Source organism: Rhineura floridana, chromosome 7, assembly GCF_030035675.1.
Source record: "Rhineura floridana isolate rRhiFlo1 chromosome 7, rRhiFlo1.hap2, whole genome shotgun sequence".
Taxonomy (NCBI): domain Eukaryota; kingdom Metazoa; phylum Chordata; class Lepidosauria; order Squamata; family Rhineuridae; genus Rhineura; species Rhineura floridana.
This window is the reverse complement of record NC_084486.1, coordinates 134,967,785-134,981,733: the sequence shown is the minus strand read 5'-3', so window position 1 is coordinate 134,981,733 and position 13,949 is coordinate 134,967,785. Positions and strand designations below refer to the sequence as shown.

The window sequence follows — 13,949 nt, the reverse complement described above, 5'->3', positions numbered from 1 at the left end:
CCTGGGGGGGAGGGGAAGAGAACTTTTTTAGCCTGAGGGCCACATTACCTTGTAGGCAACCTTCTGGGGGCAACATGCCTGTGGGGGCAGAGCCAGAGGCTAAAGTAGGTGGAACAATGAATCTAAACGCACAGGAGGCTAGTTTCTACACACACAGGCCTTTGTATCCTCCATCTAGACATGCAGGCGGTATTATCAGAGTTCAAGGATATATTCCAGCCAATCAAAAACACTCAGTGAGGGGTGTGGCCTGCAGAGAGTTCAGAGGGCCAGATAGTGAGGCCTGGAAGACTGAATGTGGCCCCCAGGCTTGAGGTTCCCTACCATATGACCAATTCTTACTTCAAGACAGACATCAAACCTTTTAGGAATGATTCCTGTTAAAACCATCCAACAAACCCACGCAGAAGCACAGTTTACATGATTTCATTTGCTTGCATGTACAAGTCTGTTTTTTTGCAGACAGCTGGCTGTGTTAAGTCTGTTGGAGCAAAATCAGCAAAGAAGATATGTTGTGGCATACGCTTCCTTGGGCTAGAGCCCACTTAGTCAGATGCTGGAATCCAAAAATGAAATGTGTTATGGGAAGTGGAGGTGGCTGGGGAGAGAAAATTATTTGGAAGTTGAGATTAAAACAAAACAAAACTAACAGACATCAGGAACTAAAAATGAGCTCAACTTAAAAGTATTGGTTTTCAAACAGTCTTCTGTTTCTTCTTCTTGGAAATTTATCTGGGGTTCCTCAATTATGAGATCTGTAATGGGTGGAGCTTCCTTGCTAGCCAGTTTACATAAAGAGCCACATTCACACCATACATTTATTCCACTGTTATTTCACTTTAAACAGTCATGGCTTCCCCCAAAGAATCCTGGGAAGTGTAGTTTGTGAAGGGTGCTGAGAGTTGCTAGGAGACGCCCTGTTTCACTAGCAGACCTACAGTTGCTTGAGTGGTTTAACGGTCAGTCCCTCTTCCCAGGGAACAGAGAATAAGGAGAGTGCTGGTGTACTAAAGGCCTACAGAGTTCAGCGTGCTGTTTCTGACAGCGGCCAAGCAGATGCAATAGGGCTCTCCCGCTCATGTTCCCCAGAAACTGGAATTCAGGCCACATTCACACCATACATTTATTCCATTATTCCACTTTAAACAGTCATGGCTTCTCCCAAAGAATCCTGCAAAATGTAGTTTGTGAAGGGAGCTGAGAGGAGTTAGGAGACCCTGATTCCCCCTCACAGAGGTGCAATTCCCAGAGTTCCTGGGGCAGAGGGGCAGACTGTTAAACTACTCTGGAAACTGCACCTCTGTGGGGGGAATAGGGGCCTCCTAACAAGTCTCTGCAGCACCCTTAACAAACTGCACCCTCCAAGATGGGGGGGGGGAGGAGCCGTGGTTGTTTGAAGCAGAATAATAGCGGAATTATAGTATGGTGAGGAAATGTGGCCTGGAGTGCAGTGGGATGGGTAGCCACAAGGTCAAGTTCAGTGTTATGTTTTAAGGGCCCTAGCCGAGTGGTAGACCATCTATGTCCCAGGTTCAATCCCCAGCATCTCCAAATAGGGCTGGGGGAGAATCCTTGTCTGGAACCCTGGACAGCCACTGCCGGTCAGTGTAGACAGCACTGACCTAGGTGAGCCAATGGGTCGGTTTCAGCATAAGGCAGCTTCCTACGTTCTTGTGCAGAAAGCGTTCCCAAGAGGCCCGTTTTTTTGGAGAAGCACTCCGTTGAAACCTTTGAAGCAAACCGTGTAAGCCCCTCACTTCAGAGGGTTAAGCAGCAGATTTCCCCCCCTTTTTTTGTAAGTCGCTTTGAGTTTCACTTTGGCGGAAAAGCGACTAATAAATATCATAAATAAATAAATAAATGTTAGTGCCTGTCGCTTTCTCTTTCTCTCTCCCTTTGTTTTCCTAATGCCAAGTTCCAAACGGCCTGAAATGCTCCAAGGACTGAGGAGGAGGAGGAAGCAGAGGCTCGAACTGCTGAGCCAGGAAGTGGCTCCACCTTCATTTCAAAAAAGAGAGAAAAGCTTGCAGAGCATAACAACCGCCGTTTCTGTTCCTGTCCCCACACGCCCCACACACAGAGTGAGCAAATGCCTGGCGCCGTAGCCGCTCGCGCTTCCCTTTGTCTGTGAAGCGACCACGATGCTGGCCTCCCGCGGCCCCAGCATCGGGCTGGCCTGCGGATTAGTCCTGATCTTCGCGGTGCTCCTGCAATCCATATGTGTAGCTATTACTTTCATATACTTCACTAACGAGCTGCAACAGGTGAGTGCCAAATTCAGAGGGGGGGGGAGATGTGGGTGCACGTATGTATGTCGGGGTGCTTTCCTCGCTTGCAAAGGACGGATCTTTCCTGGTTGCAAAGAACAAGCCTTTGCAGATTTCTTGCGGTGCAAGCGTGCACGGAGGTCTCCTCGGAAGCAAATCCCACCGCGTTCAGTGGGACTCAAATAGTTCCGTTTGCATTTTTGTCTGTACACGCGCGCGCAAGTTAACGACACGTCTGCCCCCAGCTTGTTTCCTGCACTCCCAAATGCTGCGCAAAGTAAGGGCCAGATCCCCATTTCAGTTCCTTTGTTCGAGAAATACCAAACTGCTGCCATTAGGCCGAACAAGTCGAGGGTTCCCACGGCCGCCTTCCACGATCCTCACCAGGTTTACTTTGAAGTAAGTTCCAAGGAAGAATTAATGGCGATCGTGGCGCGAGGAAGGAAGAGGATCAACCAAAACTGCTTCCATTGCGGGTTTTTTTAAAAGTGATTTAACCTGTTTGTTTCCATGCCGGGCAAAGCTCCCAGGAAAAGCTGGGGAGGAAACGGGTTCCACTGGCGAGAAATAAAAGAGTGATAAAGATTAAGCCTGCTTACTTTGGAGTAAGTTCCCTTGATCTTGGCGGGGCTTCCTTCTGAATAAACGCGCAGGGGATTGGGTGCAAGCCTGTGAATGCGGCGGCCCAGTGGAACTTGCTGCCCCCTAAACCTGCATCGATCTCAGAGAGACTTGCTTCCAAGGAAGCACAACAGGATCGGGATGCAGTCCTGTGTGCACTTCCTGGGCGTAAGTTCCATTGATTTCAACGGGACGTGCCTCCGAGAAAACGTGCAAAGGATTGGAATGCGGGAGGAATTAAAGAAGGATTTTGAAGAGAATAGGCTGCTTTTTAAAACCAGAAATGGCAAATATTTAAAACTGGCCTATGGCCCTCCAGTTTGGACTCCCAACATCCCTCAGCCAGGTTGGGGAATGGCCAGAGACTATGAGGCAGAGTGTCGCAACATCTGGGGCAGAAGTCTTTGGCCATGCTGGCTGTGGCTGAGGTTGCAGAGGTAACTGGTTGGCCGTGAATGTTTTTAAAGCAGGGCTGGTGGAACCTGTGGCCCTCCCAGTGTTGTTGGACTCCCAACTCACATCAGTCCTAGCCAGCATGGCCAGTGATCAGGGATGACCGGAGGTGGAGCCCAGCAACATCTAGACTTGGGCCACTAATTCTACACCCCTGTAAAGCATTAATGATCAGCTTTCCCTTACCTCTCAAAATTGAGTTGCAGATGCGGAAAATATATTTTCTACCATTAGAGCAAATGGTTTGATATAGCTTAAATGGATGCATAACCCTCTCCTGAAACAAAAAAGGGTTTTTTCTTCCCTGTTTGAGGCTTGCCTCCTCCTTTCCTACAGAGTTTTGTTTTCAAATAGTGGCTAAACTTAACTGGCATTTTAGGCTGTGAGCAACTGTTCCCATGGTTTTGTTTTCCTTCCTTCTGTGTGTGTTTTTTAAAAAAAGTGGTGGTAAATTTTTGGGCTGGGAATAATAAAAGATTTCCTGGAAAACAGAATTTATTGATTGCACAATTCCTCCCTGTATCTCAATTTATCTTTCCAAGGGAGATAAGCAGTTCTGTTTAGTTTTCAAGATAACTTCTCTGTGTACCAGCTAGTGATAAGGAAAACTCCCCGTGCCTCAATTTAGAATTGGCTCTGGAAATTGCAAGCTGTTTTTGGTGAGTGGAGGAAAAGCAAACCTCGTGGTCTCCCTGGCAGTGCCTAGGACGAGCCTATGGTGGAAAGACGACTTGGAAGTTTAACCAAAGCGAACAAATGCACCACCAACAACAGACTGTTTTAGATCAGGATAGGGAAAGTAGTGCTGTAACAGAGAATCTTCTCAAATTGAGAAAATTTCAAATGACAAGGCTACTCAGTCACATTCACAGCACTCAATGAGGACCGCTTTTTATATTCCAAATTGGTTGGAGGAGGGGATGTCAGTTTGTTTGCTTGTTTGTTTATTTAAAAAAATTATACCAGTTAATATAATAAAAATCTCCAAGCTGTTTTCAGAAAAACAATAAATATTACAGCATCGTTAAATATAATTTCCTAAAAATGAGAAAAAAACAAAACAGCAGTGTATCACAAAATGAGTATCACAAATACATGTGTAATTCACCTTAATGTTACAAGTGAGGCAAATTCATTTGATGAACCAAGTAACTAGATGGCAGTGATATCAGTTAATGAAGGAGCTGCTTCTGTTTGTTTATGCAAATACTATTGAGTCTGGCCATCTCTGCTCTTGAGGAAAGGTGGATTCTAATACTCCCAGAATCTAAGGCTGCATACACACCAGATACATCCCTCTGTAAAGAATCCTGGGAACTAGTTTGTGAAGGGTGCAGGCAATTTTAGGTCTGTGAGGGGTAAACTACAGTTCCCAGAGTTTTTTGGGTGGGAGGGAGGATGTTCTTTGAATGTGCTTTCAAGTTCTGTGTAGGCAGCCTAGGAGTGATCATCCTGTGTATGTTTGGAGGAGTTATTTAGCAGTAAATGCCTGGATTTTCTGTGTTGGCAGGGGTCAGACTAAAAGACCTTTGAGGCACCTTCCAGCTCTATGATTTCACACTAATTCTCCTCATAAACAGAGGTCTGACAAAGAAGGTCAATCAACTTCTGTGGCTTTAAAGAGGGGCATTCATACTTCCATTTGTATTTTTATTTACCTCTCATTTCTGTGAATGGAAGTGAATTTCTCATTTGGAACTCTGAAACAGCTGCATTGAATTAATAGTTGGATAGATGCTTGCAGGGTTGGGGAACCTGTGGCCCTTCCAACACCCATCATCCCTGACCATTGGCTTTGAAGTCTGGGGCTGGTGTGAGCTGGAGTCCTACACCATCTGGAGGGCTACAGATTCCCCACTCCTGGGTTACCAGATACCCAGACATTTAGGTATCTTAGGGGCATGTTGGATGTAATGGTGATTGAAATGGGAAGTGTAACTGATAGTCACTTCCTGTTTGCTATGCTGCATATCTCCACCATGCATGAAATCTATTTCAGTAGTTCTCAGACTGTTTTTTTGCCATGGACTCCTTGGAAATTGGTGAGGGTCTTGGTGGACCACTTCATTTGATTTTTATGCCTCTTGTAGCAGTTGTAATGCACTGAGAGATGCTGTATGATTTTTAATTGTATTTTATTGCTTTTCTATTTTATATATTGTATTTTATTGTATTATATTTGGCAATCCATGGAATTCAAATTGTAATACAGTAAAATAAATATCAGAAATAAAAGTCTTTAACCACAAATCCATAGACATATAACACAAAGCTGAATGAAGCTTGTGCACATTTTGGGAACCTGTGGTCTATTTCAAATGAAGCAAGGATGCACAGGCCACTAGCGTATCCAGTCCTGTCTCTTGACTTTTTCACCATCTCCAAAGAGTTCTGAGAGCCAGCGTGAGAGCAATGCATAGTCTTAGACCATGGAGATCAGATTTCAGATCTGTGCTCAACCATGAATCTCACTGGGAAGACTTTGGGAAATTTCAGCCTAACCTACCTGACAGGGTTGTTGTGAAGACAATCCCATGTTTGCAGTCCAGAGCAACTTGGAAGAAGGCCAAGGTCCCAATGTGATAAATAAATATTATATCTGTAGCTAGTATGGGAATAACTATATAATATTTCTTGTTTGCACATTTGTCATGTGCCTTCAAATCAATTATGACTTATGGTGACCTTATGAATCAGCAACCTCCAGCAGCATCTGTTGTGAACTACCCTGCTCAGATCTTGTAACTTCAGGTCTGTAGCTTCATTTCTGGAATCAATCCATCTCTTATTTGGCCTTCCTCTTTTTCTACTCCCTTCTCTTTTCCCCAGCACTGTTGTCTTTTCTAGTGAATCATGTCTTCTTATTATGTGTTCAAAGTATGATAACCTCAGTTTGGACTTACAAGTCCTTTTTTTACATGGACAAATAACACGAGCTATTCCTGGAGGGGTAATGGAGGGTGTGCCTTGTTTTTGTACTATACTAGCACTTGTTTGCTGGGCTGCACTCTTTCCTTCCTCTCCACAAAGAAGATCACAGTCAGTGAAATGATAACAGGATGCCCCAGAATTACCCGTTGCTCTTTTTTCTAAAGAGGAGAGCTTCCCTTTCAGCCATAGACTTATGAAATCAACACAGTAAGCTCCAGATTCAGTTTTGACTTTGAATGTTCCTGTTACACTTTGCTGGGAGAAGCAAAAATGCAACACACCTGCATGCAAGTCAACAAAGTACTATCATGTCTGCATGCAGCCAGTTTGAGCTGCGAGGGAATCTCAAGCAACAATCTCAGTACGTTGACTTTTGGCTGCAAACTGGGGAGTATTTGGTGTGGGGAAATCCAAACAGAAAGAGGCCAGATGCAAGAGCATGTGGGTAATAACTTGGACTTTAGCATTATTAAGCACTGTTTAATTACCCTGAGGCTTGATTTACAGATCGGGTCTCTGAGCGCGTTTTGTGTTTTTGTTATGAAAATACAGTCTTTTGGGGAAGGCTACAAAGACTGCATCAGTGGCTTTGAAAACGGATGGCTTCTGTGGTCAAAATACATCTCCAGCTCCTTTTTCCACTCAGGAGGGAGAAGAGGGGAGCTCCCATAGGTGGGGAAGGAAGTGTTGGACATCAATTTTGATTGCAAATATGGCCTGTACAGAAAGGACTCTAACTCCTCACTTCTGCTTCTGCAACTTTGTAGCACTCTGCCTTCTGTATTTCCTCCCGCCTTTTAAAAAACAAAAACTGATGACCAGAGATACGACAGGACTGCACTCAAGGGTTGTTGGACACTACTCCCTCAGAATTCCCCATCTGCAATACAAGTGCAAAAACACCGGACTACCTTGCAGAGTTGCTGTATAACCTTCTCTCTCAGGTTCCTCCTCAGTTCTAACTTACTATTAACAATATTAATAGTGGATTTATTTATTTATTTATCACATTTCTACCCCACCTTTCCTCCAAGTTGCTCAAAGTGGTGTACATGGCTCTTCTCATCTCCATTTCATCCTCACAACATCCTGTGAGGTAGGTTTGGGTGAGAAACTGGCCCAAGGTCATCCAGTGAGCTTCACGGCTGCATGGGGGATTCAAACCCTGGTCTCCCAGGTCCTAGTCCAACACTCTTAACCGTTACACCACACTGAACTACACTGTAGGGGTGTCATCAGCCAGTCTTTCTCACCCTGCAACTAGTCCATCCCGCAGACACTTGCATTTTAATTTGCAGAACATTTTTTTAAAAAGTTTTAAGAAAACCCTCACTTTAAAAAAAAAACCCAGTAATTTCCCACATGGAACAAGACCTGAATTAGAAATAGTATTTTGTTTTACTTTCATGGATGAGTGGGTGGGTGGTGAACACTGCTGGGAGTTCACAATTATAATCCTGGGGTTTTCCATTTCCTTATTTGGACAGCTGTCAGTCTGCCCCAGGGGAGGGCAAAAGGCATCAAAAGTAATCAGGAAGTCTTGCTTCCAGACAATGAAGGTATTTTTATTTATTTATTATTAAATTTATTAGTCGCCCATCTGGCTGGTTGTCCAGCCATTCTGAGCGACGTACAGATAAAACAGTAACTAAAACAATTAAAAATTTAAAAACAGTACAAACTTAACCCATCCCAAAAGCCTGCCTGAAAAGCCAGGTCTTCAGGGTCCGGCGGAAGCTCATTATAGACGGGGCATGGCGTAGATCATTTGGGAGAGAATTCCACAGGGTGGGGGCCACTATTGAGAAGGCCCTCTCTCTAGTCCTCACCAGTCTAGCTGTTTTAACAGGTGGAATCCAGAGAAGGTCTTCTGAGGCTGATCTTGTTGAGCAGTATCCCTGTCGATGCTGGAGGCGCTCCTTCAGATAAGCTGGGCCACAACCGTATAGGGTTTTAAAGGTTAAGACCAACACCTTGAATTGGGCTCGGTACACAACCGGTAACCAATGCAACTTCTTCAACACAGGAGTGATGTGATCTCGCCAGCGGCTGCCTGCGATCAGACGTGCCGCCGCATTCTGTACCAGCTGTAATTTCCGAACCGTTTTCAAGGGTAACCCCACGTAGAGCGCATTACAGTAGTCTAGGCGAGTGGTGATCAGGGCATGTACCACCGGTGGAAGCAGATGATTGGGAAGGTAGGGGCGTAGCCTCCGTATCAGATGGAGTTGATACAGAGCTGCCCGGCTCACAGCCGAAACTTGAGCCTCCATGGACAGCTGGGAGTCAAGAATGACCCCCAGGCTACGGACCTGGTCTTTCAGGGGCAAACGTACCCCGTTAAGCACCAGGTCTATATCTCCCAGCCTACCCTTGTCTCCCACAAACAGCACCTCAGTTTTGTTAGGATTCAGCTTATTCCTTCCCATCCAGCCACTCACCGACTCCAGACACTTGGACAGGGTTTCCACAGAGATAGAGCTGCGTGTCATCTGCATACTGATGACACTGCAGCCCAAATCTCCTGATGATTGCTCCCAGCGGCTTTATATAGATATTAAAAAGCATTGGAGAGAGGATCGAACTCTGTGGCACCCCACAAGTGAGAGGCCAGGGATCCGAAACCACCTCCTCCAGTGCTACTCTTTGGTATCTCCCAGAGAGGAAGGAATGGAACCACTGTAATACAGTGCCCCCCCACTCCTAACCTCTGCAGGCGGTCCAAGAGGATAGTGTGGTCAATGGTATCAAAAGCCTCTGAGAGACCTAGGAGGATAAGGAAGGTGCATTCGCCTCTATCCCACGCCCTTCTCATATCATCTACCAAGGCGACCAAGGCTGTTTCAGTCCCATGCCCTGGTCTGAAACCCGACTGAAATGGATCCAGATAATGGTCTAGAGGAGTGTTTTACATCTGTTTTTGGCATGGCATCCCTAGAAAAGGTGGGAAGGACTGTACTCCAGTAAAGCTTATAAGAACAAACAATAAGAATCATTTCTTCCTTTTTCAGAAGGCATCCAGAATTCTGCGTCAGCCTCACTTTGGCTCACTTTTGAGGACAGGTTTGTTAAACTGAAGTCAGTCACTGCTTCAACAAGATCTTTGGATAACCTGTCTATGGCACAGAAGCGTGAAATCTGCCAACTTGAGAATCATAGCATTCATTCTGTTTAAAAATCCCAAGTTTTTATTCAGTGTTTCTAGAGAAGAGCTTTTAAAATGTGGGAAATCTCAGGGTGACACTGGGACTTTTGTACACAGAACTGCAAGAGAGTATGGGCCATTCAACACCCCATTTTCTTTAGGGCTCCATTTCTGTACCTTTTTTAATATAAAAAAGTCTGTACCTTATTGAAAATGGTGGTATATAGACTTCCTGTGTTCCTATCTCTGTTGAACCTTAACTACAGAAGCCAGGCTCCAGATAGTGTTTTATACAACTCCCTGCCAGTGCTTTTAGTGCAGGCCTTCAGCTGGGTTTTCTTATACCATAGATAGCCAACATGGTGTCCTCCAGGTGTTGTTACATGCAACTCCCATCCTTGACCATTGGCCGTGTTGGCTGAGGCTTATAGGCATTGTAGTCCAACAACATCTGGCAGGCACCATGTTGGCTATCCATGTTTTACATGAAGGCAGGTGCAGGGAACCTCTGGTCCTTCAGAAGATGTTGGACACCAACCACCATCAGCCTCAGCAACCATGGCCAAGGATTATGGGAGCTCTAGTTCAGCAACATCTGGAGGGCCAAAGGTTCCCCATAACTGTACTAAGGGAAAAGAGGGAAGGGGATGCTGGAGTCTGGTTTGTGCTTCAAAGAACTGTGCAGATTTTCCAAACCTTTGGGTCCCCAGATGTTTCTGGACTACAACTCCCATCAGCCCCAGCCAGCATGGTCCAATGGTCAAGAATTATGGAAACTCTAGTCCAGCAACATCTGGGGACCCAAAGGTCAGGAAAGGATAGTGTAGAGGTAATTCACTATACCTGAATGCTACAACCACACACATACAGTTGTTCAGGAAGTCTTTTGCTGCCTTCTTTCTAAGTCTTTGCCCTCTCTTCCTTCCCACCTCAATCAATTGCTTACTTGTGCAGCTATTTACCTGGACACATTGCTAATTTTGGCTGCTTTTAGCAGGTACTAAACCTGACTTCGTTGCAATTTGGGAACCAGCTATATCTAGATACTGCGTCTCACCATCAGGGCTGTGGAGTCAGTACGCCAAACCTTCGACACCGACTCCTCTATATTTCTACTGTCCGACTCCACCCAAAATTGCTTCCAACTCCACAGCCCTGGAAAGGGCTGTAAATGTCTTTTTAAATTGGAAGCTCTCATAGGAGCATTTTTATCGCTGCCTGAATATGCGCTGATCTTGGCATCACAGCATTTGTCTTCATCTGGGTCCTGTGTCATACACTGACACACAAAATGTTTTCCATCTTGAGTTATGGTGAAATGCTCAACTACAGCTGACTTCATGGGAAGCTTCTTTGACATTGTGAATTTATATTTTAAAAAGTTTGTCAATCAAAATTTATTTTGAAGTCGGAGTCGGTACATTTCTACCAACTCAGACTCCACCCAAAATTGCTTCCAAGTCCACGACTCCGACTCCACAGCCCTGCTCACCATAAACTCTTACTTGGCTGCTATATAATTTCTTTGGCAGTTTATGGTGCAATTCTGTAAATTCACTTGTTTCTTGAGAAAATAAAACCCAAACCCTTTGCACTCGATTGTGCAATTGCTGGGAGGAGGAAGTATTCTGTTTGCCCAGACAATATGTAGAGATTAGTTCCTAGAGAGTCTGCATTTATGTATTTTTTTCAGAAGATAAGGAGCTGAACATTACTTCCAGATGGAGTTTGACTGGCCAGTGCACCGCATATTCTCTTAACACCAGCCCATAAGCCCATGCCAGTCTTTATGTCCTGATCCCAAATTTGTTCAAACTCTGGATCTTAGAAGTAGAAAGTGTTATGCAGATGAGACAAATGTCCTTAATGTGCGTGTCATCCAGCCCAAGCCCAGGCATGGCTACTTGGAAGTTAACCCTATTGAATTCAGTGGGTTTTATTATCAAGTAAGGCTGCAATCCAGTACATGTCTACTCAGAAGTAAGCTCCATCGGGTTCAATAGGACTTACTCCTAGCTAGCTAAGCCTGCATTGGATTGTAGCCTATGTGTGTATAGGATTGCGAGTTTAGTCTGATACTTATTTGTTACAATATTTATAAGCTACACTGTTCATTAAAGTATATCAAGGCAACATTACGAAATACAAAAACATGATAGAATTAAAAACCAATAAAACATTGTTAAAAACATTAATAACAGCATCCGTAAGCATACATTGGTTGAAAAAGAAAATTCATATTAAGAGGCCTGTTTAAAATGTTCAGCTTTCAGGAGATGCCTGAAAGAACAAAGGGATGGTTCCTGCCAAGCTTTTATTGGTGGGGAGTTCTGCAGAGCGGAGCCTTCCACACTAAAGGCTTGGTCCCTGGTGGAGGCCAAGTGAACCTCAGGGGTGTGAGGACCTGCTAGGGGTGCCCCATCAGAAGACCTCAGTGATTGAGATGGAAGATAGGGAGTCGGGCACTTTGGTACTTTGGGCCCAAGTGGTTTAGGGCTTTGTGAATTAACACAAGTATTTTGAACCTGGTCCTGTAGCAAATTGGCAACCAGTACAGCTCTTCCAGCAGTGGGGTAATATATGGTCAATCCTCTGCTCCTGTGTGCAGTTTGGTCGCTAAATTCTGCACTAGTTACAGCTTTTGGACCAGATTGTGGGGTTTGGGTTATATTGGTACAGAATCTGCCTGGGTATGTTTTGTTTGTTTTTAAAATTACGTGTACTTAAAAAAGAAATCTTTTTTGGGAAAAGTTAAGTTTCACAAAGGATTCCTGTCCTCTTCTCCTTTCGGAACGAAGTGCATGTTTAACTAAGTGATGAATAAGATGACTTGGCAGGGAAGGAGCAGGTGGCCTTGAACAGAAGGGATGCTAGCACTAAACTAGACTGCATTTGGTCACAGTTCTTTAGCTTGCTATATCTGGCTCTCCTCATCTCCCCCCCTTCCTTCCCCTGCTTTATTTCCTTTTCTATATAATTTTTAATTGGTAGGGGAAGCATGGTTATTGGTTTGTGTGTATGTGAGAGAGAGAGTTTGGATAAAGTTTTTAAATTCCAAAGAATACGAAAATCTGTAACCGTTCTCATATTCCCCATTAGAAGCCTTTTCTGAGAATGACAAGACACTATATCTCAGGTTTGTCCGCACACTGAGGTCACATCCCCCTAAATAAAGCTTTGCTTATTGTAAGAGGGTAACTCCCACACAAAGCCTTCTGGCTAATTGCAAGAGTCATCTCTGTGGGCTGAGAAATGCAGCTCTGAAAGTGAAACATCCAGCTCGGAGACGCGGCATACTTTTTGGTCTGGAAATCCTACACAAAAGGAAACTTCCAACAGTGCCATGGGGGAGCCCTGGGGGAGAGAAGCGATTTGCTCACTAGATCAGGGGTGAGGGAAAACTTTTTTTCAGCCCGAGGGCTGCATCATATCATGGGCCACCTCCTGGAGGCTGCATGCCAGTGGTGAGCAGTCAAGAGGCGAGAGCGGGCGGAACCACAGAGGCAACTCTTCCGTTTGGCAGGGAGCGCCATTGCAGCCTTGCAGAAGTCAGCGGTTTCAACACACCCACCGCTCTCCATCTACCTGAGCAAGCGGCATTATCACAGTTCAAGGATCATAGAATAGTAAGAGTTGGAAGGGGCCTATAAGGCCACCGAGTCCAACCCCCTGCTCAGTGCAGGAATCCAAATCAAAGCACGCCTGACAGATGGCTGTCCAGCTGCCTCTTGAACAGTGTCGGAGAACCCACCACCTCTCTAGGTAATTGGTTCCATTGTCGTAAGGCTCTAACAGTTAGGAAGTTTTTCCTGATGTCCAGTCGAAATCTGGCTTCCTGCTACTTGAGCCCATTATTCCATGTCCTGCACTCTGGGATGATTGAGAAGAGATCCCTGCCCTCCTCTGTGTGGCAACCTTTCAAGTACTTGAAGAGTGCTATCATATCTCTTCTCAGTCTTCTGCAGGCTAAACATGCCCAGTTCTTTCAGTCTCTCCTCATAGGACTTGGTTTCTAGTCCCCTGATCATCCTTGTTGCCCTCCTCTGATACCTTTCAGCCAGGCAAAAGGAGGGTGTGGCTAGGGAGAGGAGGTGTGGCCTGGGAGACACTTGAGGGCCATATAAGAGAAGTCTGGAGGGCCACATTCAGCCCCCAGGCTTGAGGTTCTGGCTTCCCTACACTAGATCTTTAATGATGATGATGAAGGATCTTAGAGCACAAAGAAGGTGGAATGGGAGGGTGACCAATCCACTTAGATCACCGGTCAGCCCTAGTCTGTTGAAACTCTTCCCTCTGGCTCCCCCCAAGCCAGGAAATTTTACTCTGTTGATTATTTCCATCTCTGTGGGTCACTTCCTCAAGGTTTGGGGTTTCTAAGGGAGAGAACAAAAGGCCTAGTCTGAAGGAGGTTTCCTGCAGGTGCAGGATGTGAAAACAAGATGGGGAACAAAGAAGGGGGAAAGAAACCTGCCCCTCCCCTCTTTCTGACTCTGGTGGGAACTTCCTCCCTGCAGTCATTTTGCAGAGGCCAC

At 45.2% G+C, this 13,949-nt stretch overlaps 1 protein-coding gene across 1 annotated transcript in view; it reads left to right on the top strand.

Moving 5' to 3' along the window:
- The first annotated feature begins 1,941 nt into the window (after positions 1 to 1,941).
- The window catches only part of TNFSF10 (TNF superfamily member 10), a 31,132-nt gene continuing 19,124 nt past the window's right edge, over positions 1,942 to 13,949 (top strand). Inside the window, exon 1 of the mRNA XM_061637323.1 lies at positions 1,942 to 2,264. Within this exon, the coding sequence (XP_061493307.1) occupies positions 2,142 to 2,264 (123 nt within the window). The 5' untranslated portion in view covers positions 1,942 to 2,141. The remainder of the gene's footprint in view (positions 2,265 to 13,949) is intronic.